This window comes from Felis catus, chromosome D4 (assembly GCF_018350175.1).
Source record: "Felis catus isolate Fca126 chromosome D4, F.catus_Fca126_mat1.0, whole genome shotgun sequence".
Classification (NCBI taxonomy): domain Eukaryota; kingdom Metazoa; phylum Chordata; class Mammalia; order Carnivora; family Felidae; genus Felis; species Felis catus.
The window spans coordinates 73,990,849-74,017,168 of NC_058380.1; the positions used below are offsets into that span (position 1 = coordinate 73,990,849).

Consider the following 26,320-nt stretch of genomic DNA (forward strand, 5'->3'; position numbering starts at 1 on the left):
TCCCTCCCTCACTCAGGCTCTGTCTCTCTCTGTCTCAAAAATAAATAAAGATTAAAAAAATTTATTGTATGAAAATGGCAAGGAGTAGCCATGAAGGGAGGAGAATAGGCGTGAGCTGTCAGTATAGAGCCTGATACGGGGCTTGAACCCACAGACTGCAAGATCACGTCCTAAGCTGAAGTCGGATACTTAACTGACGGAGTCCCCCAGGCGCCCCCTTGCCCTCGCACATTTCTGAGCTCGAATGCGTGTTGTGTGTGGGTGTGGGGCCTCCCGGACAGACTCCCGCCCACTGTGCACCTGCTGTGCCCTCAGCCCTGTGCTCAGGTCTCTCCCTGCGTCTTCTCTGGTTAGTCCCTCCAGTACATGGGTCACGTCCTTGTGCTCATCCTCTTTGTTTCAAGTGACGGAGTTGAGGCTTTGCGAGGCTCTGTGGACAACAAGATGATTGTCTGGACAGGAGCCAGGATTTGGACCCAGGCCTGAGTCCTAGAAGCCTGGTTTGGACTTACTTCACCCGCCACGCTGTAGTTCTTGTTAGTTGGCGAGGCTCTTGCACCTCAGGGTCACACGCTGTCCCCTTTTGTGCCTGCAGCGGACAACGAGAACAACATCGCCTCCAACCAGTCTCGATCGCCACCTGCTGTTGTGGAAGAGAAGTGGAAACCGCAGGCCCAGAGGAACAGCGCCAACAACAGTAGGTGTCTCCCAGGCCAGAGCCCAGGGGCTCGCGGAGGTCGCCCCAGGCACCCCTAGTCCCCGCTCCCATCGTTTCCCTCTGCCCCCCATCCCACCACCTGTGCCTCTCCTGATGATGCAAGACCGCATCCGAAGCTCTTACACACCTCAGACCTCATCTGTGGGAATCGTGGCCTCACGGGATGGGCAGAAGGAAGCCCAGGGAGAGGAGGTGATCTTTTTGTGGTCAGAGAGCACATAATAGCGATAAGAGTCAGAACTGGAATCACAGTCGCCTCAGTTTCTGCTGGCTGCTCTTTCCTGATACCGTGGCCTCCTTGTTTTTATTCACTAGAGATCCCTTTACTGGAGGCAATTCCTGTATCGAGGAAGAAGGTAGACTAGTTGGCCTCGAAGGTCTCGGTGAATGACACATGTAGCACGTGTGTTATACACATGCTGCTGTATTCTGTTCCCGTGCTCACAGCAGACATTACTAATCGATCCTAGGACATTATTCCCGTGAGCCCATCACACATCAAAGGCCACCAGCACTGCCAGTTTGTGTACCAGAGCAAACCTACTCATAATTCCAAACACTAGATGCCTAGAGTGGCAGGCTGCTGCCAGGGAAAGGAACCTCAGATGCCGAGTTGAATTTCGTCTCTCTTTGTGTCCCCTGCCAGCCATGACCGGCGGTTTAACAGCCAACAGCATGATCCCCGAGAAGGAGCGGCAGAATATCGCAGAGCGGCTGCTGAGGGTCATGTGCGCCGACCTGGGCGCACTGAGCGTGGTGAGTGGGAAGGAGTTCTTGAAACTGGCCCAGACGCTGGTGGACAGCGGTGCCCGCTACGGGGCCTTCTCGGTCACGGAGATCCTGGGCAACTTCAACACACTGGCGCTGAAGCACCTGCCCCGCATGTACAACCAGGTGAAGGTGAAGGTGACGTGTGCCTTGGGCAGCAACGCCTGCCTGGGCATCGGTGTCACCTGCCACTCGCAGAGCGTCGGCCCCGACTCCTGTTACATCCTCACGGCCTACCAGGCCGAGGGCAACCACATCAAGAGCTACGTGCTGGGCGTGAAGGGCGCGGACATTCGCGACAGCGGCGACCTGGTGCACCACTGGGTGCAGAACGTGCTGTCGGAGTTCGTGATGTCCGAGATCAGGACAGTGTACGTGACCGACTGCCGGGTGAGCGCGTCCGCTTTCTCCAAGGCCGGCATGTGCCTTCGCTGCTCAGCCTGTGCCTTGAACTCGGTGGTGCAGAGCGTGCTGAGCAAGCGGACGCTGCAGGCCCGCAGCATGCACGAGGTCATCGAGCTGCTCAACGTGTGCGAGGACCTGGCGGGCTCCACGGGCCTGGCCAAGGAGACCTTCGGGTCCCTCGAGGAGACCTCGCCGCCGCCCTGCTGGAACTCGGTCACGGACTCGCTGCTGCTGGTACACGAGCGCTACGAGCAGATCTGCGAGTTCTACAGCCGCGCCAAGAAGATGAACCTCATCCAGAGCCTCAACAAGCACCTGCTCAGCAACCTGGCGGCCATCCTGACGCCGGTGAAGCAGGCGGTCATCGAGCTGAGCAACGAGAGCCAGCCCACCCTGCAGCTCGTGCTGCCCACCTACGTCAGGCTGGAGAAGCTGTTCACGGCCAAGGCCAATGACGCGGGCACCGTCAGCAAGCTGTGTCACCTCTTCCTGGAGGCCCTCAAGGAGAACTTCAAAGTGCACCCGGCGCACAAGGTGGCCATGATCCTGGACCCGCAGCAGAAGCTGCGGCCCGTCCCGCCCTACCAGCACGAGGAGATCATCGGCAAGGTGTGCGAGCTCATCAACGAGGTGAAGGAGTCCTGGGCCGAGGAGGCCGACTTCGAGCCCTCCGCCAAGAAGCCCCGCTCCGCCGCGGGCGAGAACCCTGCAGCTCAGGAAGACGATCGGCTTGGGAAAAATGAAGTGTACGATTACCTGCAGGAGCCCCTCTTCCAGGCCACCCCTGATCTCTTCCAGTACTGGTCGTGCGTTACCCAAAAGCACACGAAACTCGCCAAGCTGGCCTTCTGGCTGCTCGCGGTCCCGGCCGTGGGGGCCAGGAGCGGGTGTGTAAATATGTGTGAGCAAGCGCTTCTAATCAAAAGGAGGCGACTGCTCAGTCCGGAAGATATGAACAAACTCATGTTTCTGAAATCCAACATGCTTTAAGACTTGACTTCGGAACAAAAAGAAATAAGAAAGAAAAGAAAAGAAAAAGAGAAGAGAAACATTAGGAAAACACACACACACACACACACACACACACACACACACACACACACACAACACTGTCGCAAACAAAGAAAAGGAATTTAAGTTCTAAACACTGTGGACCTCATTATAAACGCCCCCTGGAAACTTAAGTGCTTTTTCAGTGTGTGTGTGCATGTGTGTGCACACCCGCACACGTGTGGACGTGTCCCAGCACGTGCACCCTGGGTGTGGGGCGTGGGGGCCCCGTGCTCGTCTGCGCAGCCACGGCAGCTCTGTGCACGCATGCACACACACACAGCCCTGGTGCATGTGCACGTGCCTGCTCGCGGGCGCGTGTGCATTAAACTGGGTGTGTCAGGAAAGCTGAGTGGGAAAGAGGGAAGACGCTTCACCTCCTTTTCTCAGTGAGGGGGCTTTAAAGACTCCGTTTTCAGGTGTGCAGATTGGTAGAAAGCTGATGTCGTAAAACGTTCAGGCAGCTGAGATCTGAAGTGACTTGACGCTCTCTGTCCTTGACCCCGTGGCCCCCGCCATCCCTCCCTCCCGACCCTCCCCCCCTCCCCCCTCCACGCCCTCCTGACCCTCACGCACCCACCCCTCCCCGGCTGCTCTGCCATGGATTCTCCAGACTGCATCAGATGGACAGTTTCTGCACTGGACTTTGTTCTCGTTCACCTTCAGGGCATTGAGCTGTTGTCTTCGAGACACCCTTGGGTGTCACGGGGCAGCCGCCTTAGAAACACATCTATCTATCTCCCCAAATCAGGAAAGGAGACTTTAAGAATATAAAGCTGACTTTTTGCTTTTTAATATAAGATAAGAAAAAAAACATTTTTTAAAGAAGTATAGATACTGTCTCCACTCCTTAATAATTGTTTTTCCTAACATTTTAGCAGTTTTTACCTTTTTTTTTTTTTTTTCAAATTTGATTTTAGACTCTGCTAGGAGGCACTGAATGTCTGTAACTTATGTTTTGGAGGTTTTTTTTTTTTTTTTTTCCCCAGTTGCCCTTTTTGTTCCTCAAATCACACTGTAAACTAGCTCATCTCAGTGGTATACTCAGTATCCTAAGGTTTTTATTAGCCCTCCCTGTACAGTCCCATTTTCATGTATTTGAACAGCCAAGACCATGAACGTACTTGGCTTGGCTGTTTGGGAACCAGGAGTGGGGTTGGAGTCACGGATTTCACAGAGGTGGGGTTCGGTGGAAGCCATAGGGAAGCATGTGGCTTGGGAGTGTTCCTGAATGTAAGCGGAAGGCCCGCCCTCCTGGTTCGCTGTGTCTGGTACTGCGAATGTCTGATTTATATACCCAGAGTGCATTACACTACTCGCCCCATCACTGACACTTCCGGCCCCGCAGGGACTCCTGAGTCCACCCATGTTCACGTCTGTCTCGCCTCGGACCCACGGCCCCTCCCCGCTCCCCAGGACCCCAGGGATTCCGGTGGTTCCATTGCCCGCAGCCTGGGGTTCCCCACGTGGGCCTCAGCCCTCCTTCCAGGACAGTAGTTGAGCACGGTGCCTTGTGGGCCTAACAGTTGATGTCTTGAAGGTAGAATGGCATTATCAGACCACATTCCCCTTGAGGCTGTGAAAGATGGCTTTTCTCTCCATGAGGAATTTACGTTTTACACACTCAGTCCATATGGCAAGAGGGTGGCCCCTTTGCCCTTACAAGAGGTGGTCTGTCACGGTCAGTACTCCACCCCCCACCCCACCTCTCCACGAGTAACGTGCCGGTGGCCGCCTGTCCCCCCAGTGCCCACGCCTGTAGGATACAGATGGTTACGCCAAGGGCTTCGGGCGAAGAACGACCACCATCACGGAGGACTCTTTGCAAAGGCACGTTTTACCATTTTGAGGGTTGACTCCACTCCGTCCCTTCCTGTTAATAAAGCATTACTTAGCCGTGAGATACCTCGATTCCAAAAAGCACTGTACAACATCCCCATCCCCGGGTCCGTAGCAGATGGGGAAGTCGAGTTGGTTCAGAGACTCAAGAAGGCTTAGGATTATAGGCCAGAACAGTGTCCCTGGGGACCGAGCCCGCTCACGTCACCTCATGAGAACTAACCCAGCTTTCCCCTCCCAAGTGTTGGACATACTAAAACGCATCAAAGTGGGCCGTTCAAAGCTTCGCTCCAGCAAGCCGTGGTCTCGGGAACCAATGTGCCATTTCCTCTCCTGGAGAAGCTCTGGGTATTTCCCCCCCATTTCCAATCGGGTCACGTCACCAGAAGAGCCTCCATCTGCACTGGACGGTCACCGGATGGCGCTTTCTAGAGCACGTGGGAGCATCAGCAGACCTTACGATCGGAGCTTTGAGGACATTCCAGAAGGCGGCTGCAGGGTTGCTGAAGGGTGACAGATGCATCCTGCAGCAGAAGGCCCCTCTGGTTTTGCTTTGCTGCTGGGGGAGGGTCCGCGACCTGGCCCTTCGAACCGCACGAGGAGGATCAGAGTTGCCCACTTGGTGTGGTTGGTGGGAGCAGAGCCTCGGAGCCCGTCCTCCCTCTACTGAAGGCAGAGTGGTTACACCGTTGCCCCGTGTTTGGGCCAGCTAGTTAGAAAACAGACATTTTACTCTCTTGCAAAGCCATCAGAGACCAAGCCCAGATAATGCGTTTAGAGCACTCCACATTCTCTTTGGAACACGGGGATATCTGCCCTCCAGAGTGAAAATTCGAGGAAGTCTAGTTAACTAAACTTTAGGTATGAAGTCCTATGTGTCCCCCCCCGTTCTGTTCTTTTTTCCAACCCTCGGGCTTGGCTTGCTCTGCAGGTTTAAGGTGGATGCCACTGGACACTCTCAACGCTGTCTCCAGGGGCTGCCTCCTCCAGGATGGTGACCAGGTGGCAGGTGGTCCTTTCTCTCTCGCAGCCACTGGTTCCTCAGAAACTGGGGTCGCGAACAGGAAAGGCTGTATCAAGGTGCCCCTTCAGTCGGCTTTCTCACGCAGGCCATTCCCGTAGTGCACGTCTTGCTGCAGTGAACAGCTTAGTAAAATCCAAAGATCTCACAGGCTTAGCCACTGGCCCCTCGTTTCCAGCAATATCCACCTTACCCACATTCTAGTTTAGCCAAAGGACTGAGGTAGACTCTTCCAGTTCATCTCCCGGCACCTCCCCTGGCATCGACCTTCAGAAAGATTCTGTCTTCTGCACCCCCGTTCTGTGACCACTTTGGGACTTTCCACCACAGGCCCTTGGTTGCTGGCAGAGCAGGAAATAGGGCCATTTCTGTCACGTTCTCGACCGCTCAAGGTGGTCGTGTGCTGACTCGGACACGGCCTGCCTCAAGCCATGCGATTCCCAGGACAGAAATGGTCTGGCGCTGACATCCATGGAGCCCAGGGGGGAGGTGGAGAGAACGCGCCTCCCCTCTGCAGGGTGTTTTCCCCTCCCGTGAGGCCACTGGGCTTCACCACCAAAGCCAGGGCCAAGGACTGCAGCCTCACGGGTGGTCGATGGAGTAGCCTGGGCATGGCTGCTCTTGTCCCAACGCCGTTCTCCCTCCCTGTGCCCGGGTCCACCAGCCAGGCCCCCCTCAGATGGGGGCTGAAAGCCGGGAAGCGAAACGGAGGGGCCGCGCGAGCAGAGCTCCTGCCTGCACTTCACCTTGGGGGTTCGTGGTGCAGAAAGCTGCAGGCCGTACCTGCCAGCGAGGTTCCTTTGCCATCGTCCCCACCTGACGGCCTCTGGCTTGGCTGCCGGGGACCGGCCCTTGGCTGGGAGAAGGGTACAGAGGTTTCCTGGTGAGAGAACCGTCCGAGGAAGGACTTTCTTTTTACATCTGGTCCATTGGCTGGCAAGCGATCTCTCCCTGAGTTTGCTCTTTATCTCCTGCACTTTCAAGAAACACCAGGGAAAAACTCTGCAAGGCGTGTTTTCCACTGTGAAGCCTCATCTCGTCTTCAGGAGGCCCCTGTGCTTATGCGAGGGGCAACCTGGGGAGACGTCAGGGATGCAGCACGCACTCTCGGGGGCCACGCGTTCACGAGAAAGGCTTGAAGGAAAGCTGGGTTGCGGACGGAGCTGGGCTCCTGTGAGCGACCGTCCAGGACGGGGGCAGTACCTGGGAGCCGTCGTCAGGATGGCTGTGCTCGCAGAGACGGGAAGAGGAGGTAACACGGGGCGTCGTCGGGAGCGGTCTCCCGCCCCGCTGAGCTGGGGTGAGTTCACAGCACGGCGTCTGTGTCCCCGGGGCGTACCTGACGGGGAGCTCCCGGAAAGGCTGCTGGTTTAGGTAGAACAGAGAGGCTGAGTCAGGCTCCGGCTGTCCCCTGGAGACCGTCGGTGGGGGCTCCCGCCTCAGCCCTGCCGGCCCCAGCCCAGGCCCCCGGATCCAGCTGGGCCGCGGGGAGGACTGGGAGGGGGCCTGCCCCTCTCTTCACTGTGGCTAACGTTTGCTAGGCCAGTTATGGTGAACCAATGATACAGTGTCTTGTCCTCTTATGTTTCCCTCCCGGTTTCCCCTCTTCAGGGTCTTCTGGAGGATTTGGTGGTGGTGGTGGTGGTATTGTTTTTCTTCCTCTCTCGTTCGGGTTTGAGGACGGTGGTCAGTAGAGGCCTGCCTTTCCCTGGAGGGGCCTGTGGGTTCTGTGTGAAGACGCACCTGCTCCCGCTTTGATGAGGGGGAAGGTCCTTAGGTCGCCGTTGGCTTCTGTTCGTGCCCCCACGGCCGCCACCGGCCACCACCACGGGTGTCGCTTTAAAGATCCAGCTCCTGTTCCAGAGAAGGATTCGCTAGGTCTGCAGTTGGGCGTCAGCATCAGGACCCACGAGGGTCCTACCCACCCGTGCGTCCCCACCGGGCACCTTGACTCTTCGAACCAAAGTTCCTTAAAGGGGCACAGCCCAGCCTTGTCCGCAACCTCAGGGGCCTGGGATCCCTGTGGCGCTTCCTGAAGTCCAGGTCGGCAGAGACCGTGGGGTCTGCGGCCAGCCGGAAGGAGGCCTCCTCCCACAACCCAGGTGCCAGCCGGTCCCCGCCTGGGGCCCTTCCTCCCGCCCAGCCGGGGGGGTGGGGGTGGGGGGCCGGGTTCCCAGGCGGCGAGCCAGCTCGCGGACTGGCGTGGGGCTGGGACTCGCCAGCCAGGAGAGAGAGGACCCGCCGGGCAGCGCGTCCGGGGCCATTCAGATCCCAAGCATCAGGAAATCATTTTGTACAACCACCCGAAGCAGAGATATTTTTTAAGAAGCGTAAATTATTTTCAGTTGTTTTCTGATCCTGCCTTTTTCTTTTCCCTGCAACTTCGCATCGGTGATTCTTTCACATCAGGTAAATCTCGAGAAAGCCTTGGTGCCCCTCCCTCCCTGCACCCCGCTCAGTAACCACGTGCGTGCACCCCATCCTTTCTCAGTAGTTAAGACGTTCTAGGCAATACCATAGGCACATCTGACTGTGTCTCTCTCTTCGAGTGCAAGAAACTCAAGTCATCTTAAAAAAATACAAAAAAAAAAAATTTACAAAAAAACAAACACAAAAAAAAATATCTTTTTTAGGCCAGAGTTTTCTACAGGTATTAATGAATATTTTTCTTAATCCTTATAAGTTTTATGTGTTTAATATTTCTTAATACCGGTAGCATTAATTTATACTTTTGTAGCAACACAATATTTTTATAAACAGCCAGTGCTTGGCTCCAGTCTCCACGAGGGGTTTATGCAGGGCCATCTTGGGACCCTGCGTACCATGTACTGTATTTAAAAAAAAGTTACCTAGTGTCACCCTTGCTGTGTTAATTAACAAAAGACGTTGTTCGCGGTCTCCTGTGTCGTTGGTGTGGATCCAACAGCTCTCCAAGGAGTCACGTTGCATGGGGGTTGAGTTGACGGTTCTTGTGATACGTAAACCCCCGAGACCAAACTTGAGGGTTTATTTAGGGTTTTTTTGTTCGTCCTTTGGGATTTTCGTTTCACTTTGTTTTGGTACCGTATCTCCATTTACAGCCAAATCCGTTTCGTGATGTTTAAAACTTTTCTGATGTGAAATGGAGGAAAGGAACAGGAAAAAAAAAAAAAAAAGATTTTTACAAAGTAATAAAATTTAAAACTGAGCTGTTTCAATGTTGCTGTTTTTACCTGTCTGTTCTTGTCCAAAAGTGGGACATTCCCAGGAAGAAGAGGAAGGTTCCGCTTGGTTCCTTAAATCGCCAAAAGCCCCCGCCCAGAATTCACACCCTACCCCCGAATTCTTGCAACATTATTTCCCAGTTGGTTGATGCCAAGGCAAAAAGACATGCTTTTAATGGTTAGAGAGGATCAGTTACTTAAACGATTTCATGTCAGTGTTGTATTTATGGTTTTACAATAAAACAACCTTTAGGAAGATGGCGGTGTGTGGTGTCATTTCTTGGGTCTGGCGTCGGGCCGTGTCATCCGGTGAGGAGCAGGGCCCTGGTGAGTAGAGATGGGCCGGAGGCAGGATCCCGGGGGTGACACAGCCGGAGTAAGGTCGGGGTGTCAGCGCCTCACCTGAGTCCGTTACTCGTAACCGGCACGAGACCCAGCGCGGCAGACGTGTTGATAAATGAGGGAAAGAAGGGGCTCGTGTGGACCTTGCTTTGAGGAGCATTGTCCCTCGCAAGAAGGAGGGACTTCATCTGAGTCCTACAAGCCCAGTGCCCGAGGGCCACGTCCAGGTGTCCTTGTCCAGTGGTTACTTGTGTGCCTCTTGTGACCCCGAGCCCGGCAACATCGGCCTCCCCAGGGACACGTGTGACTGTGTGTTGTATCACCCTCAGGTTGGGGAAGAGTGTCCGTGGCTTTGCCGAGTTCCTGAGGGCATGTGTGACTGTCCACACACTTAGAATCTGCCCGCCACAGTCAGCCTCGCGGTCCCGGCCCGGGTGGACTTCTGCAGGCCACACCCCAGACCCGCGCCTCAGGGCTTCGCTTGAATAGTCAGGCGGAGGGCGAGCGAGTGGAAGGAGAGAGGACGCCAGCAGGAGGCCAGCAGCGTGGCCTGGGTGAGCCAGAAGGGTGAGCGGCCGTGAGGGGTCTGCTCGAAGGCAAACGTGGTCTTGCTTTATCCTTGCTTCAACCAGATGACGAGGTGCTGCCCTTGAAGAGGAGGTGGCGCGCGGATTGGCCGAACAAATCCCCCCCCCCGCCGAATCCTGTGGAGCATCGCGAGTGGGCTGCTGAGCTGGGCCGTGGGCCCTGCCCTCAGAACCGTCACGTGGGAGCGGCCTGTGAAGTGTACCGCGTAGGTGTTCCCCAGAGGGGCTGATGGACGTTTAATCGAGGACTTTCCGTGCGGCTGGAACAAGTTGGTTGAGTCCACTGTAGCCGAGGGCCCTCCCCCATGCTTTGAATGTCACGGTCGCAGAGGGACCAGGCATGGCCCAGAGCCTTCGTACAGCCCAAGGGCCTGTCTCTGGGTTTTCAAGTTTTGTTTTGTTTTTTAATGTTTATTTTTGAGAGAGAGGCAGAGTGTGAGTGGGGGAGGGGCAGAGAGAGAGCGAGAGGGAGACACAGAATCCGAAGCAGGCTCCGGGCACAGAGCCAGACGCAGGGCTCGAACTCACAAACCACGAGATCGTGACCTGCACCGAAGTCGGATGCTCAACCGACTGAGCCACCCAGGCGCCCTTAAAGTTTTTTTTAAAGGGGGGGGGTATGTTTCTTTACTGACCAGCCACGTCGATCGCGTGACAGATGTGACCAGGATCTTTAGTAGGAGAAAATTGGAGGTGAGGCTATTTAAGACCCGAGTATTCCAGGCAGCCACTTGAGAGAGAATGTGCTGCCGTCTGGGGCGAGCACCCTGGGCTCCTGACTCAGGGTGACAGACGTGCTTCAACCCGGTCGCATCTGTCACACCTGTCTCTAGGACCTGGCAGGCCAGCAGGGGCACTGCAGGGGAGGCCTCATCTCGAGGGACCGTCCCGCCTCAGTGCCTGCCCCGTGGTGAGCTAATGGGGTGGGTTTCAAGAGGATCAAGAAATCCTGGATTTTTTAATGGAAGGCTCATTTTTAATGTTCATTTTTGACAGAGAGGGAGAGAGCCTGTGTGTGAGTGGGGCGGGCAGAGAATCCCAAGCGGGCTCTGCACCGTCGGCACGAATGTGGCATGGGGTTCTAGAAATCAGGAGTGGGATGCTCAACCAACTGAGCTGCCCAGGCGCCCCCGGGAGGCCTGTTTTTAAGTGGCTCATAAAAAATAACTTGATGAGCCCACATCCCATCCCCCAGCTGCAGCTGGCCTTGCTACCTGCGGCTTGCTCCCTCTGGTTTTGGCCTTTGTCCTTTAGGTCACTTCGGAAGAGCCCTCTTCAAGCCGCCATGAGTGGCCAGCCCTGGTATGTGAGGCACGCGTGCAGGGAAGCAAGATACGGACATAGGACGCGATGACGTTGGTTCGTTCCAGGCCAGAGAGCCTGTCCCTTCTCTCTGAACAGTCACCTGTGTCCCTGCCCCTGCACCACCCACTCCTGCCCAGAGAGTCCGGGCCGTGACCACAAACTTCGTCCCTCAGGACGGTCCTCTCTGTTGGAACCCGCGAGCCCCAAGCTTGGGACTTTGGGGGAGAAGCCGGGGGTCTTTATGTGTCTTCTGGCCAAGGGGGCTGCAAAGCTTCCTACAGCCAAGTCCTTACATCTGGATCCATCCCCTCCCTTCTTCCTTCCTGATGAGTCTCTTAAGCAAATGGGCTGAGGGCGTGAGAGGCAGCAGCGGGAGCAGCACCGGTCAAGGTTCTGTGGGGATGGAGCACGCAAGAGAGATTTATAGGTCAGGTGTCAGCGTGTCTCTTCTCGGAAGCTCTGGGAGTCATGTTCTGCTAAGTTGGTGACCGAGCCACCCTGGACGGTCTACCTGTCCTCTTCCTCAAGGGAGGACAAGCCAGGCCAGGCCGAGGGCTGCCGGCTCGGGTCCGGTGCCTCGCTGATGGTCCCAGACACAATGCAGAGGTCAGTGAACCCTCTCCTTCCGGGGCAGAGGGCCAGAGTGACGATCCCAGGAGACAGGACCTCCAGGGCCTCGTGGAGAAGCAGCCCGAGGCTCTCTGGCCCCTGGCAGCTCGTGCTGGGGACATGGCTGCGGCCACATGGTTGTGGCGTGGGTGTTGGTGCCGCAAAGGGCAGGGGTTGTTGCTTCAGGCACGGTGGGCCGGTGGCCGTGACCCGCCTGGCACCTGGGCAAAGGGGGCACGGTCCTCTCTTCTGAACCCTATTTGAACCTCACCCACAAACAAGTCCCCAGAGGTGTTTCTTCTCTCCTTTTCTGGGTTTATTAAAACGACAGGCCCATTTGATAGTGTTGTGGAGTAAACAGAACTGAGATTTGGGTCTCAATCTGCACAGCCAATTTCATGGCCCGAGGACAGTTCTATTCCACTTCCAACACGCTTTTCACTTCCGGGGAAAGCTGGGGTGACTCCCGCCTGCCCTGGCTTTGTCTCCCCCCTCTCCCTGCCACCCCTTACGCTTTATCGTGACAATGAACAGTCACGACGTGGAGTTTCAGGAGTCCACAATTTCATTTTTATTTGAACCCGGGTCACCCGGCCCGGCCTGACGTGGGGCACCGGAACAGACACGGCCCGCACCCTCCCCGCCACCGTGTGGCCTGCGGGCCGATCAGCTGGCGATGGGCAGCAGCTCCTCGTCACCTGTGGACACACAGAAGCTCGGCAAGTAGGTGTGGGGCTCACCCAGGGCGTCTGCGGATGGGGACAGTCGGGATGGGGATGCCTCACGGAGGAGGGAAGGCAGCTTGGGCTGACTTGGGACCTGAGCTTGAGGCCAGAAACCGCTGCTTGCTTGCTGCATGACCTGGTGTCTCCAAAGCGCATCCCACAGAATGATCTGGTCTTTGGCCTCTTCTCCCAGTGGGGAGACACGGCACAGAAATCAAATGGCTGCTGTTCCCCTGGCATGCTATTACTGGTGTCATCACAGCATGACCATCAGGACCGGTGACGGCTGCCGTCAGCCGAGTCCTCACCGTCCAGGCACTGTGAAATCCGAGTGGGTACTTCTGTCCCATTTTACAGAAGAAAACAAAATGAGGCTCAAACTGGTACTCGCCCAACGTGGCCAGCCCGAACGTGGCAGCCCCAGAAGCAGAGGCCGTCTCTGCCAGGCTCAGGCCTGGCCTGTGCCTCCCTGGTGCCCCGTCCCGGCTGGGGTAAGGGTTTAGCCCCACTTTACAGATGGGGAACAGGCCCAGAGAGCGGATGGGCCGGTCATCTGCTGGAGTCTAGAACTCACCTCTCCGGACCCCCGCTCCCTACCAGGGCTCTCCCGCCTGGACCCAGTAGCACCCACGGGTCCTCCTACCGTTGCCAGGGACACCGCAGTACTCCCTGCACTCCTTCTCTGAGTAGAACTTGTTGCCGTTGCCTTGGCAGCCGCCGTAGGTGAAGAGGACGCATTTCCCCTGGACGGCATCGAATGCCCAGAGCTGGTTGTAGCCTCGGCAGGGGCCGGTCACTATGGGGAGGTTGCAGGCCGCTGTGGGGAAGGGGGGGCGCGGAGCGTCAGTCCTTCTGCGCGGCCGACCCGGGACGCCCGGCAAAGGGCCTGACCAGGTTGCCCTGCTCGTCCAGAGCACTTGGTTCCTCCGGACTGGGAAGCTGGGACCCACGGAAACCAGTCACTTGCCTGGGGCACCCACATCCAGATGCACACTTCCTGTGACTTCAGGAAGCTTGCCCCAGAATTCTACCCCTGGAACCTCCTCTCTCTTAGCTCCCTGTTCACCTGGCAGGTGTCTTGTTGGGAGGACAGGGTGTGGGGTGCAGCATGCATGGAGGTGAGGGGCCCGTGCTCACCCACGGTTCGGCAGGTCTGCAGACACTCCTTCTCTGAGGCGAAGTTGTTGCCGTTGCCCAGGCAGCCGCCATATTGGAAGGTCTCACAGGCCATGGATGAGCCATTATAGAAATACCTCGTGACCATCCCCAGGCAAGGGCCTTCTGCGTGGCCCAGCTGGCAGGCATCTGGAGAGGGGCAGAACAGCAGCTCTTACTGAGTGCTTCCTGTATACCTGTCACCGGGCTGGACGCTTAACATGCACCATCTAGTTTAGTTTTCCCCTCCACACTCACAGGAAGGGTTGTCAACTCATTTTTATAGATGAGGAAATTGAGAGGTAAAGGGACCTGCCCAGGATCACAGAGTGCTGAGATTCGAAACCCCGTGGGCTCCAAAATCCGTGCCCATTCCACGCCATAACCCAGCAACCCACTGGCCCACCGTCCCGTGTTGGTTGGTCTTGTCCATCCAGGGACTCTAATAGCAGGTGGCGGTGCACTCGGCGACAGCAGCCGTGCCGGCCTGACCTCTCCCCTGAAGTCCCACACCCATGCCTTTTCTCCCACTGCTCCGGCCCCTGGAGGACCTTCCTCCATAGACCCCTGCCTGGATACCTGGACACCGCACGAATTCCCCTTCATCCAGGAAGTCCTCCGAGATCCCCTGACTCCTCCCTCCTCTGAGTTCCCCCACCCCCTTAGCTGACCCTGCCTTTTGGGTCCATCAGCTTCTCTGCCTGCCTCCCCTACCAGACCACAAGTTCAGAAAAGGCACGGGTTTGTCTGGATGACCCCCAGGACCCAGCACAGGGCGGAGCAGGGCTGAGCGTCTGCTGAGCAAGCTGGAGGGTGAGTCATTCGTGAACACTGTCCACCACACAGGGCAACCTCACGTCCGGCTCCAACTTGCTCCCACAGAAGCCCTGATCGCGAGCACAGCAGGCTGTTATCCGCTGCGGAGAGGAGGAAACGTAGGCTAGGAGGCCACACAGTGGTACAGACAGGGCCAGAACGCACTTCTCATCATGGAGCGGAGAGTTCCTGAGCCCAGGAACATAAGAGTTCCTCACACCTTATGTTCCTCTCTCTCCCCTCACGACCCCTGGCACCACGCAGAGGCCTTGATTTGCCTTTCCTAGTCCCAGTCCTTGACCAACAGACAAATAAGAAAGACTTCGTGGTGGTGAGGGCAGCTTGTGTGAGCCACCCATGGGCCCTTCCTCTCTGCAGTGTGACAGAAGCGGGTGGAAAGGTGAGCGGTCATTACCTTCCTTCTTGCTGAAATCAGTTGCTAGCAGCCTGGCCCCTGATCCTTCCTCTTCCTGGGGCAGCACAGCCCGCCGGGCTCTCTGGGGTGGGGAGAAAGAGAAGCTGTTGTGGGGACCTCGCCACTATTGCTCACCTGTACCCCTGGAATATATAAAAACCATTTGCTTTGGGAATCAGGGTGCAGACAGAAGCAGAGTTACTACACTGGTTAATGGACTGGTTTTCCCAAAAGTATCAACCTGAATCCCAGAATGGGCACCACAAGATAGGTTTCTAGTCTGAAAGGAAAATCAGAACCATGGAGTAGAACAACACCCCTGTATCCAAATTCTAGTTGAAATGCCCAAAGGAATAAAATAGTGAGGGGGGAAAAAATCATCTGAACTGGAAACCAGGGAAGAGCAGCATTTCCGTGCCAGAAACTTGAAGGTGTTTCTACACGGTGGAGTGTGGGTGTGAATGATTTGCAGGAAGGGCTGACCAGACTATCATTGTCAGTCGCTCGCAAAGGAAAAGCCACCTAGAAGGTATGGAGAAGGGACCCCAGACTGACCCTGACACTCTTAGCTGTGGTGGTGGGGAGTGGTGGGGACTAAAGAGTGGGGCAGGCTGTGTAGAGTCCCCTGAGGCAGGATCCCAAGGCCATTAAAAAAGGGATGAGCAGGGAAACTGCCAGCCAGCAGGGATGGGAGAGACTAGAATCTGAAAAAGTAAATCTGTGGTAACTTTCAATGTTCTCCTTTTAAGGTGCAACTCAAGCTATGATCAGCGACTCCCAACCGTCTCTCAAGCTGGTTGTACATAGGCCTTGTTCCTTGGTGAGGATGCAGGAAGAGAGAAGAAATCATGGAACAACTGAAATAATGCAGCTGCTCAGGAGAAATACCTCCATCACACGCAGGATGACAGCAGGAAACAGGAGAAAACTTAAACCATCAGTGAATTCATGATGACACTGCGTCAATTTCACAGGGGCCAACGGTTACGGAAATGAATAGAATGAAAGAAGGAAGTTACTGGAGATGGGAAGATTTTGTTTAATTTAACCATACCGTAGAGATAATAAACTGGCTAAATGATCATAAGAAATACATTCACATAGTAGGAATTCTAGAAGGAGAGGCAATCAATATAGAAATAATAGAAGAAAACTTTTCTGAGTTGAAGAAAGACTTGAGTTGTCCAATTATAAGTTGGGGTCAAAGGGAATGAGGTAAAATTAGTGAAGAGCCCCACCTGGACACTTCCTAGAGACAAAGGATAAAGAGCCTAACGGACCGTGTAGTAAACAGCAGCATTAAATGACAGAAACTGCAGAGCAGTTTATAAGAGAGTTTATAAGAAGTTTATAAGAGAGAAAAGATTCCGTACTCATCTAAGCTGTTGACCATGTGACAAACACATTTTCAAACACGCAAGGATCCAGTAGTTTGCCACCCATGTGTTTATTCAGAAAAAACAAAAATAAAAAACTACTTATAGAAATATTCCAGGGCACCTGGCTGGCTCAGTCAGTGGACCATGTGACTCTTAATCTTTGGGTTGTGAGTTCGAGCCCCATATGGGGTACAGAGAGTACTTAAAAATAAAATCTTAAACCTACAAAAATATTCCCACCAATTGAGAGAGGAATCTAAGTACAAAAAAAAAAAAAAAAGGATGATGCAATAGCAAGAAATTATGATAAACTATAAAGCCAATAAAACAGAGTTGAGATTAAATGGTTGTTACAACGATCACATAATGTAAATGTTAAAAGTAATTCTCAGAACAAAAGGTGGAGGGGTGCCTCGGTGTCTCAGTCGGTTAAGCATCCGACTTCGGCTCAGGTCATGATCTCACAGCGCGTGAGTTCGAGCCCGTGTCAGCCTCTGTGCTGACAGCTCAGAGCCTGGAGCCTGTTTTGGATTCTGTGTCTCCCTCACTCTCTGCCCCTCCCCCCACTCACAGTCTGTCTGTCTCTACCTCAAGAATCAACATTAAAAAAAATTTTAACAAAGGGTGGAAAATATAAATGTCAACCTCAGATTACATCCACAAAAACAGACACGTGGGAAGCCTGGAAAGAAGAAATGGAAAGTGTGCTCCATTTTTCTTTTCTGCAAGGGGAGACACCAGTTATGGTTTCATTCTTGACAGTGATGAAGAAATACAGATTCCGTCGAGATGGGGATGAAGATGGCAGATGTAAATTTCCCTCAAAATCGCCTTTTCCAATTCCTAACAGCAAAAAAATGAATTCAGAATATCAATCTCCAAATGTTCACCAGCACGGCTCAGTCAAGGAAAGGGGCATAGTTGAAAGCAAAAAGTAAAACGGTTGATCAAGGAAAGAAATCAAGTATTTTGGAGCTGAACAGGATGGTCAACTCCTAACTCTGCCCTCTAACTCCCAAGTCATTAAATTTCTGATTATTCTCCCTAAGACTCCCGAATCCTGAGAGAAGGAAATTGAGGGACCTTTTCTTTTTCCTCTTCTGACAGAGAAGTCGTGAAGACGACCTCTGGGAAGAAAAGAGGAAACAGACTAGAGCCCTTCTCTCTCTAAGTGAAGGTTCTGGGACTACACGATCTAATGCACCAGGGGTATTGACATGGGGCAGACAGATGTCACTGCCCTGACCAGGTGGAATGAACCCCACGTAGTTCTTCAAAAGAGAAAGCAAGCAAGGGTATTCCAGCCAAGATGGCATGCCTTAGGGAAGCTCTTCCACCCCTGCTCCTTCCCACCCTTTCCTCGGACTTCAGAAAAGTCGATGGAACACAAAATACCCAGACCTTAGACTACATTTGGGTAGGAGGGGGCTCAGCTCAATTTTATTGGGGGAAATGACCAAGGAATAAATGAACCCCCCCCCACCCCACCATATCACAGCAGACAGGCTAAAACTGAGCAGGAACAAGATAAAAAGAAATGGCACAGAGACTATCCAGACCCATTTCTGAGATGAAGGAGTAAATAGGCCGCACTACAGAAAGAGCCCGACTGTGGTGGCTCCTGTCATGAACTGCCTAGACCTCCCCTGAGGAGTGGGCTTACATTCCCAGCCTGAGCTGTCAGCCCCTGTTGGGACTGCCTCCGCTAAGGGGACCCCTCTCACTCAGGGTCATGCTTCCTCCCCCAGGCTGATCCCCAGAACATGATCAAAATCCGGGTATTAAGGCCCCACCCCTTGGCACCATCATGAGACAACTCCAAAGGTCCCACCCCGCCCAGTTCTAGAGCTCCCACAGGGTTGGCTGAGGCATCATGACCACATCACAGCTCCGCTTCTCTTGCCCAGTTCTTCCTTCACACCTGCTCTACAGGTGTTGATCTAGGAAACCCCACCTATGACACCAATGTAGAAGAAAATACAACTCAACAAGCTGAAGGAAATCCTTCAGTGGCCTCAAGCTATAGAACTGCTTAATGAAAACATATATTCATTAAAACAAGACTCAAAGTGGTAAATAAAAGACAAAATTCAGGCCTAGATATAAAAAATTGAGAACGAAGACAACATACATTCAGAGCTAGTGAGGAAGTCAGAAATAGCAAGGAACAGAATAGATGCTGCTAAATGGAATGGCTGTCCCAGAAGAAAGACGAGTGAGAATCCCGGGAGAAGCCCAGTGAATACAGATGAAAGCAACTTGAGAACACCTAGCATGTGTGGAAGACAAAGATGGTCCAGGATGGGAGAACAAGTGTTCCCAAAGTAGCAAAACCCCACAGAAAAAATGTAATCTGTGGATGGGAAGGGCACACTGTATTCCAGGAAATTCTGGCATGGAATTCTCAACACCAAGACATGTCCTTGTTAAGATACTGACTGTGGAGTGTTCTGGCTGACTCGGTCAGTAGAGCATGTGACTCTTGATCTCAGGATCGTGAGTGCACGCCCCACATTGGGCTTAAAGCTTACTTTAAAAAATTGAAAAAAAAAAAAAGATACAGAGTTCAAGGATAAAGTTTGTCCTGGCATCTGGGCAGAAGAAACAAATTGCTTACAAGGAGAAGAAACAGCAGGCTGGCCTCAGGCTTTCCCAGAGTGATGATTAGCGCTTGAGAACAACAGAGCAGTGCAGACAACATTCCGAGGGAAAGGAAACATGACCCAAGAATGTGACGCCCAAGCAAAATGCCATTCAAGTATGAAGGAAATGGGCAGACTTTTCTCAAACGGAAGAATCCAAGGATTAAAACACCCATGAACCCGCCTTGTAAACACCACTTGGTGAAGGCACTAATGAAGAGATTGACAGAAATAAGTTAACTCAGGAATGGAGACGCTGTGGTTATATTCACCAAGAGTGAGTGTAGAATCCATTCCAGAACTTTTACTAAGTGACTGGGAAGGATGACGACAGATGCTTATTTGAAGTTCAAAAAGTCCAACCGTGTTGTTTTTTTTCTTAATTCAAATAAAACTACAAAGAATGCTTTTTAAAACTCAAAATAGCATCTGTGATATCATCCCATTTAATAACAGTATGCCTGAATCTGTGCATAAATCTGTGCATTCCTTCTATCTGTCCTTCCCTCCACATGTGCACGTGCCGAAATTGCTGGATTAATGTGAATATTGGTAGTTTTTGGGTGGTGGCATTTTTTTAAACTCTTACTCTGTATCCTTTTCAGCATGATTTTAATTCTTCATTTTCATTTATTTATTTTTATCGTTTTTAATTTTAATTCTGTTGGTTTTCGTAAAATCAATGATAATTTTTCTTTAAAAACACAGAAGCAAACAATGTTAACAGTGTTGATTCTATGTAGGAATAAGGACACTCTTCTTACTTTCTTGTATTTTAAAAAAATTTTTGAGACTATGTTTCTAATATATTTATAATATATATTTGTTCAGAAACATAGCCTTGAAAATTTATACATGTATACACGCATGTATATGCACACACACGTTGGTAGAATAAATCTGGATATATAATTTCCAAATAATCACAGAAAAAAAAACAACGAAGAAAGCTTAATCAATATGGTAAAGGCAGGAAAATAAAGCAGAAGAGTAAGGAAGCCCAGAACATCAAAAGGCAGAATAGTAGATAGAGCAGTTGATTGAGAAGCTGCCTGCTCTCAGGTTTCCTGGTTTTTTGGAGATCAATTGACTTTGTCTTTTATTTCTTAAGTACTGGGTATCATCATTTCGTTATTGAGTATTTCACTGGCTTTAGGCATTATGCTAAGAATTTTTCCAATATGTCACTGAATTCTAGCCCATGGAAGGTAAGTGTAACTACCCCATTTCACAGATGAGGAAAAGTGAGGTCTGGATAGGGCAGCAACTGGCCCAGATGGCAGATCTGAGATTGAGCCCTGCGGGGGGCAGGGGGAGGGTTCTGACTTCAAGACCCCATGCCTACCACTGCCTTCTCTCAACCTCTCTCAATGACCCCACCCACCACCACAGGGGGACCTAAGCAAGGGCAGCAAAAATCAGGCAGGGTGGGGATGGGGTGGGAAAAAGAGGTGCTCACCGTGAGTGGAGAGGGCTCTGGTTCCTGCTCCCCAGGGACACACTCACCTAGGCCAGGACAGAAGAGAGAGGTGAGTAAGAGGGCCAAGACCCAGAGAGGGCTTTGTTTCTGTCATAATGCTAATGACTGCGTGCCGGGTGGGCACTCAGCTGGGAACTGTCTTGTGCGTTAGCCCACTTCATGAATGGCTCCACTCACGTGGCCTGCTGAAGGTCATTCGTTGGAAAAGTGACAAGCTGGCGGCCGCACCATCATCGCCAGCAGCACCATCGAAGAACAGCAATGGCTAACACTTACTGAGCACTTACTAGACACTGGGCACAGCGCTATCGTATTTAAAGGCTTCCTCTCACTGACTTCCCACAGCAACTTATAAGAGAGACAGCATGATGCCCCATTTTACAGATGAGGAAAATAAGGCTCTGGAAGGTTGACTAGCCAGAAGCCACACAGCTCAACTTGAATTTCGGTACTCTACCTCGAGCCCATACTCTTGACCCCAATACTGGATTGCCTTCTGCGAGCTACCTGTGGATTCTGGCTATAACCTCAGTTTAACAGGTGGCACGAGGCTGAATGCTGAATTGGTTCTAGTCTCAGCTCTACCAAGCACATTTGCTGTGTGACCTGGAACAAATCTGGGGGCCCCGGCTACCTTCTCTATAAAGAGGGGAGGGGGATTATAATCCTACGTATCTCAGAGGGTTACAGGAAAGACCCAGGGCCTGGGAAGATGCTCTCTGAGGACCGTGAAGGATGAGGAGGAGACAGAAAGCTGGGGTGGGGCGGGGCGGGGTCGCATTTACCTTTGTCGGCCATCGTGAAGATGGAGTCCTCGGGGATGCCCACGCCCAAGGCGACCTCCCTGAACTCCTCCAGCAGGCTTTCTCGAAGCTGTGGCTGTCGCCCTGCAATGGGAAGCAGAGAAGACGCCTCGAACCACAGGTGCCTAGGCTAGCAAGGCCTGGGATTATTTTGCCCTGTGATTGTCATTTAGGAGCTGGAAGCTATCAGCCCAGTGTGATCTCCTCAATACACTTATGGAAAGATTGGCTCCACAAGAAGAAGAGGTGTCCCTCCCAGACTCCCTCCGGCCCCAGGTCTCCCAAATCCCCACGTGTGGCTTTTTCTGCTGGTTCTGTTACAGACCCGGAAACTCTGGAATTAAAAACCAAAAGAAAAGGATTCTACCTCAGACGGGAGACTGAGCTCTACCTCCTCCAGGGGGAGTAAATGTTTCCACCTTTCCCACAACTACAGTTTTATCAGAAGGGTGGAGCAGAACTCCCGACTCCTCCCCACTCCACTGTCCCTAAATCACTGGCCTCCTCCCGCCCCCAACTCCTGCGGACTTATCTCTAGCTCCAGGCCGTTACCATAGAGCTTGGCGGTAATGGTGGGCCCGTGGTGGTGGCTGAATTTCTTGGTCAGAAGGATGGCGTACTCGTCATAGTTGGTGTGGACCACATAGGACTCCATGGTGATGTTCCATCCTGCATGGGCGATGCAAGAGGCCAAAGGCATCGGTTGTCAGAAGGCTCCTCTAGCCTGAATTCCTTCACCTATTCACCCGTACATCATCTGTTCATCCATCCTTCTATCTATCCATCCATCTCCTCTATATATTTATCATTAATTCATCCACCATCATCCCATCCATCCAACCTTTCCATATGTCAAACCATTTCCTTCCTTCTTTCCTTCCCTTCTCTCCCCCCTTCTTTCCTCCACCCATTAACCCATCGATTTATCTGTTAGAGGACTGATTAACTCACTTATCTGCCATCCATATATGCGCTCGTTTACCAATCATTTGCTTATTTTCTCATTTATTTATTCAAACATCCACCTACCCAAACATTCATAGGTTCCACTTCCAGCGCAGTTATTTGACACATAGAGCATAGTCAATAAACATCTGCTGGGTGAATGAATAAATTCACGTCCAGAAGGAATAAATTCCTTCTGTGACAGCACCATGCACCCTGCACATGGTAGATGTTTAGCATAATTTTTATCAACTGATTGCAGATGGCCACCATGAATGCTGACGAACTCCCGATATTATCCTCAGAATTCAGTGACACCCCTTTCATTCTGGATGCTCACGAGGGCACGAGAGAGAAGGCGGGAGAAGGGAAAGAGGAGGAATACATACAGAAAGTCCAGAGGACATCTCAGAAAAATGGGAGGGAAGGCTTTGGGGGCACGGAGAGGTGAGGCAGAAGGGAAAACAGGTTAAGACACCACAAGGTCTTTTTCAGCAAAGGGGAGACAGCTGCGGAGGATGCCTCCAATTCAACTTACTAGGCTTATGATAGAGGAACTTTCCGTCAGTGTCTGTTTTCTCATAAGCCCCGGAGATCTCCTCGCAGGTGCCTCTCCTGGAGATGCACAAACCAAAAGAAAGGTAACCGCTGGTAGAGACCGTGGTCCCCACACCCACTCTCCTGCGGGGTCCTCTTCACATGTTTTCCTTTTGTCATTTGGAACGTAGCACTTCCAAACATCCTGTTTAATCCTCATGCCAGTCCTAGGAGACCCACGCACATACAAGGGAACAGAGGGACAGAGGAAAAAGGGACTAATCTTGCCCCTTGGCAAAGCCAGCCCTAAACATCAGCTTCCTCAACCAAATCTGCACATCAGACTGACGCACGGGTAGGGGGGAGTGATGAATGAATGCTTTAATTCCTTTATTACTCTGTGTCTTTCTGGCCCCAGGTCCCTCTGTGAAAGGGGGATAATGACACCTCAAACTGCCGTTGTCAGGATCCAATAGGATACTATTAAACAGCTTTGGGGTGCCTGGGTGGCTCAGTCAGTTAAGCGCCCGACTTCAGCTCAGGTCGTGATCTCATGGTTTGTGGGTTCGAGCCCCGTGTTAGGCTCTGTGCTGACAGCTCAGAGCCTGGAACCTGCTTTGGATTCTGTGTCTCCCTCTCTCTCTGCCCCTCCCCCATTTGCTCTCTGTCTCCCTCAAAAATAAACATTAAAAAAACACAACAGCTTAGAGTAAGCACTACGCACATACTAGCTGTTGTTACGATGATTGTTATTTATCTGATCAACATTTATCGAGCAGCACCTATACCGAGCCAGGCACTGTGTGACAGGCTGAGGATATAGAGGAGGGCAAGATGGACTCTGTCCCCTCGTGGACCTCAGGACTGACCAGGGCCCATGGGCAGACCAGAGGCAGATGCAATCAGTGTACCAAGTGGGGAGAAGCATCAGGTGCTCCAAGAGCACAAAGGAAGGTATGTAACCTGAACCTTGGTGGGGGTGGGGGTGAGGGTGGCAGTCAGGGATGGCTTCCTGGAGGAAGTGACCTAGAACCTGAGTCCTAAAGGATCCATAGGAATTAGCCCAGAGAGGTGGGGAGACGTTGAGACGTTTCGCCAGTAGAAGGAACATCAGGTGCAAGAGGGTGGAGGGTTTCAGGAGCTGAAAGTCTACTTGGGTCGGTCACCGAATACCTGGTGAGTCCTGGGAGGGGCCTAGAAGGCCCCATTAATGGAGTTGAACTTTATGCCCAGGGCAATAGGAGCTATGGAAAAGTTTGAGCAGATGCGAGTTTTCAAGAGGTCTTTTGTTTGCTGGGTAAACGGTTGGAGATTAGAGGTGGGGAGAAGTGTAGAGACGGGGTGTCATAGACCCCAAGGAGAGAAAGGCAGGTGGCTTGGCAGGGTGTGGAAGGTAAAGAAGGGAGCAGAAGGCAGCTTGGAGGGATTTAGGAGGAGAATGGACAGGGCTTGACGGTGGACTGAACACCCTGTGGCAGCAGAGAGAGGAGTCTCAATGCCTCCCTCCCACCCACGTTTCCAGGTTGGGTCCTGGGGGTTGGCAGGGCCCTGACTGAGCTAAGGGACACCGCAGGATCGAGTTGCAAACCAGGCTGCAAAATAGGCATGTGTCAGGGCACTGCGTGGTGGAGGGCAGCGGAGGGCCCTGGAGCTCGGAGGCAAGGTCCCGGCTGGAGGTAGAGACCTTAACTCTCCGGGACAGGGTGGTGACTGAAGCCGGGCAGGGGTGGCAGATGGGCCCTGGTCCCCCTCGCCCCCCCCCCACCCCATCCCCGTTCTCACCGCCAACGAGTGCTGGTCATGCTGATCTCCTTGTCCTTCGCCCCCTCGCCCAGCACCAGCGTGCTCATGGACATCCTGTCCATGAACTTCTTCAGCCACGGGCAGGTGGAGCCCATGGCCACGTGGAACCACTTCCCGTAGATCTAGGAGAGAGCCACAAGCTCCGAGGATCTGGATTCAGACACCTGCTCCCTTCCCTCCTCTCTACGCCAAGGATAAGCTTTAATGTCCAGTAGCTAACTGGAGGCCACGCAGCTTCGAGGATGGATGGGGCCTAACGGTGGCCCCACATTACCACAGCAAGCCTAGGAAGGGGGTGTGTGCATGGGGTCCCACGCTGCTTGGGGGGAAGGCCTTACCCTGCTTAGGCACAGGATCTGTGCTGCTCACGTGGATGAGGCACAAATCCTCGTGGTTGAAGGTCATCGTCAACCACGGCCCCCAGAGCAGCAGTCCCGTCTTTCACTCCTCTGGGGACAGGGAGCTCGGCGCCTTGGAGGCAGCCCATAGCTCTGTGTTAGAAATGGTCTCCTTTCCTTGAACTAGTAATTCAGGACAAGCCTGCTGCCCCTTTCTCCCGCCCACAGGGCAAAGGGTGGAAAGAGCCATCACACCCCCGAAGACCCCGGGGAGCCTCCTATGCCTCGCCACCCCAGATGACCCCAGGACCCTGCTCCTCCGGGCCCCTCCACCCACAACCCTTGCTTGTCTCTAGCACAGACAAAATCCACAGCCAGAAGGGTCTGAGAGCCCCTCATACCGATGCGGACACTGAGCCCTGGGTGGGCAAGGTCCTGTTCAAGGTCACCCGGTGACTGGGGACAGAACTGGGGTCGGAGAGTGGTCCTGGGGCTCCCCCACACAGCACTTAACAGCCGGCCCTCTTAATCCCACCGGCCTGATCTCCGTCCTGTTTCTCTGCTCCCCGTTACCCCTCACGTCTGCCCCGTGCCACCCAGACCTCTGTCCACAGCCAGGCCCGTAAGGGCAGAGGGCCCAGGATGGTAACAGGGGTTGGGGGAGGGGGGGAAGGGGCCGAAAGGTGAAGGGGGGGGGCAGGAGGTCACGAAAAGCTAAGCCCTGTGAGGGGGCTGCAGGGGCAGCAGACAGCACGAAGCCTTTTCCAGGTTGGGTTATAACCGAAGCACGGATTCCCCTTGCGCCCCCAAGAAGGCAGGTTCACACGTGAGGGCATCTGACTCAGAGATCGTCAGACGAGAGGCCCAACGGAATGGCAGGTGCACAAAGTTGTAGTTTCGGCGAATCCCGGGCGGTCTGAGCAGGAAGGGCCCTTGGGGACCCAGCCCCCGAGTTTCGGCTTGGGAGACTGGCTCCCCTGCGAGGCCCACCTGCTCAGACACCCCGCCATCGCCGCCTGAGAGGCCAGCCTTACCCTAGAGATGTCGAAGTTCTCTTGCACTTGGATGTCATCAGGCGGCGTCAGCACGGGGCTGGCACTCACCGCCAGGCAGGCAGTCACCAGCAGAAACAGAGCCCTGAGGCTCCGCATGGTTCTGGGCTCTTCTGCCTCGGTGTCACTCACAAGCTCAGTCTGGGGACAGAGAGGCCACCGTCTCTCTGCCTGCAGCAGCTGTGAACTGAGACTGGGAAGGGGGCCTGCAGCCTGTAGGTGACCTTGGTATTTGCCCCGCTCAGCTGGAACCAATCAGGGCCCCAAGGCCAGGTCTGATCGATCCCTTGTAGCGCCCTGCCCCGGGGTCAGTAGTCCCAAGGGGTCAAGGAGGCTGTTTCAGAGGAGGCGTTGACCAAACACAACGTGGCCCAGATGCAGCC

General features: G+C 53.4%; 2 protein-coding genes across 7 annotated transcripts in view; one reads left to right on the forward strand and one right to left on the reverse strand.

The window, feature by feature from the left end:
* ZNF618 (zinc finger protein 618) overlaps nt 1–9,262 on the forward strand; it is a 184,410-nt gene extending 175,148 nt beyond the window's left edge. For all 6 annotated transcript variants that reach the window (XM_023242606.2, XM_023242604.2, XM_023242616.2 and 3 more), the window contains 2 exons: nt 596–697; nt 1,365–9,262. In XM_023242606.2, coding sequence (XP_023098374.1) covers nt 596–697; nt 1,365–2,881 — 1,619 coding nt within the window. In that variant the 3' untranslated portion in view covers nt 2,882–9,262. The remainder of the gene's footprint in view (nt 1–595; nt 698–1,364) is intronic.
* Nucleotides 9,263–12,394: 3,132 nt separating this feature from the next.
* On the reverse strand, nt 12,395–26,127 carry AMBP (alpha-1-microglobulin/bikunin precursor). The gene is given in 10 exon segments (NM_001198554.1): nt 12,395–12,545; nt 13,216–13,389; nt 13,710–13,877; nt 14,959–15,040; nt 20,439–20,485; nt 21,245–21,346; nt 21,815–21,931; nt 22,746–22,822; nt 24,527–24,669; nt 25,920–26,127. Coding segments are annotated over 10 exon segments (1,059 nt in total). The 5' UTR covers nt 26,037–26,127; the 3' UTR covers nt 12,395–12,513.
* Nucleotides 26,128–26,320: the final 193 nt, after the last annotated feature.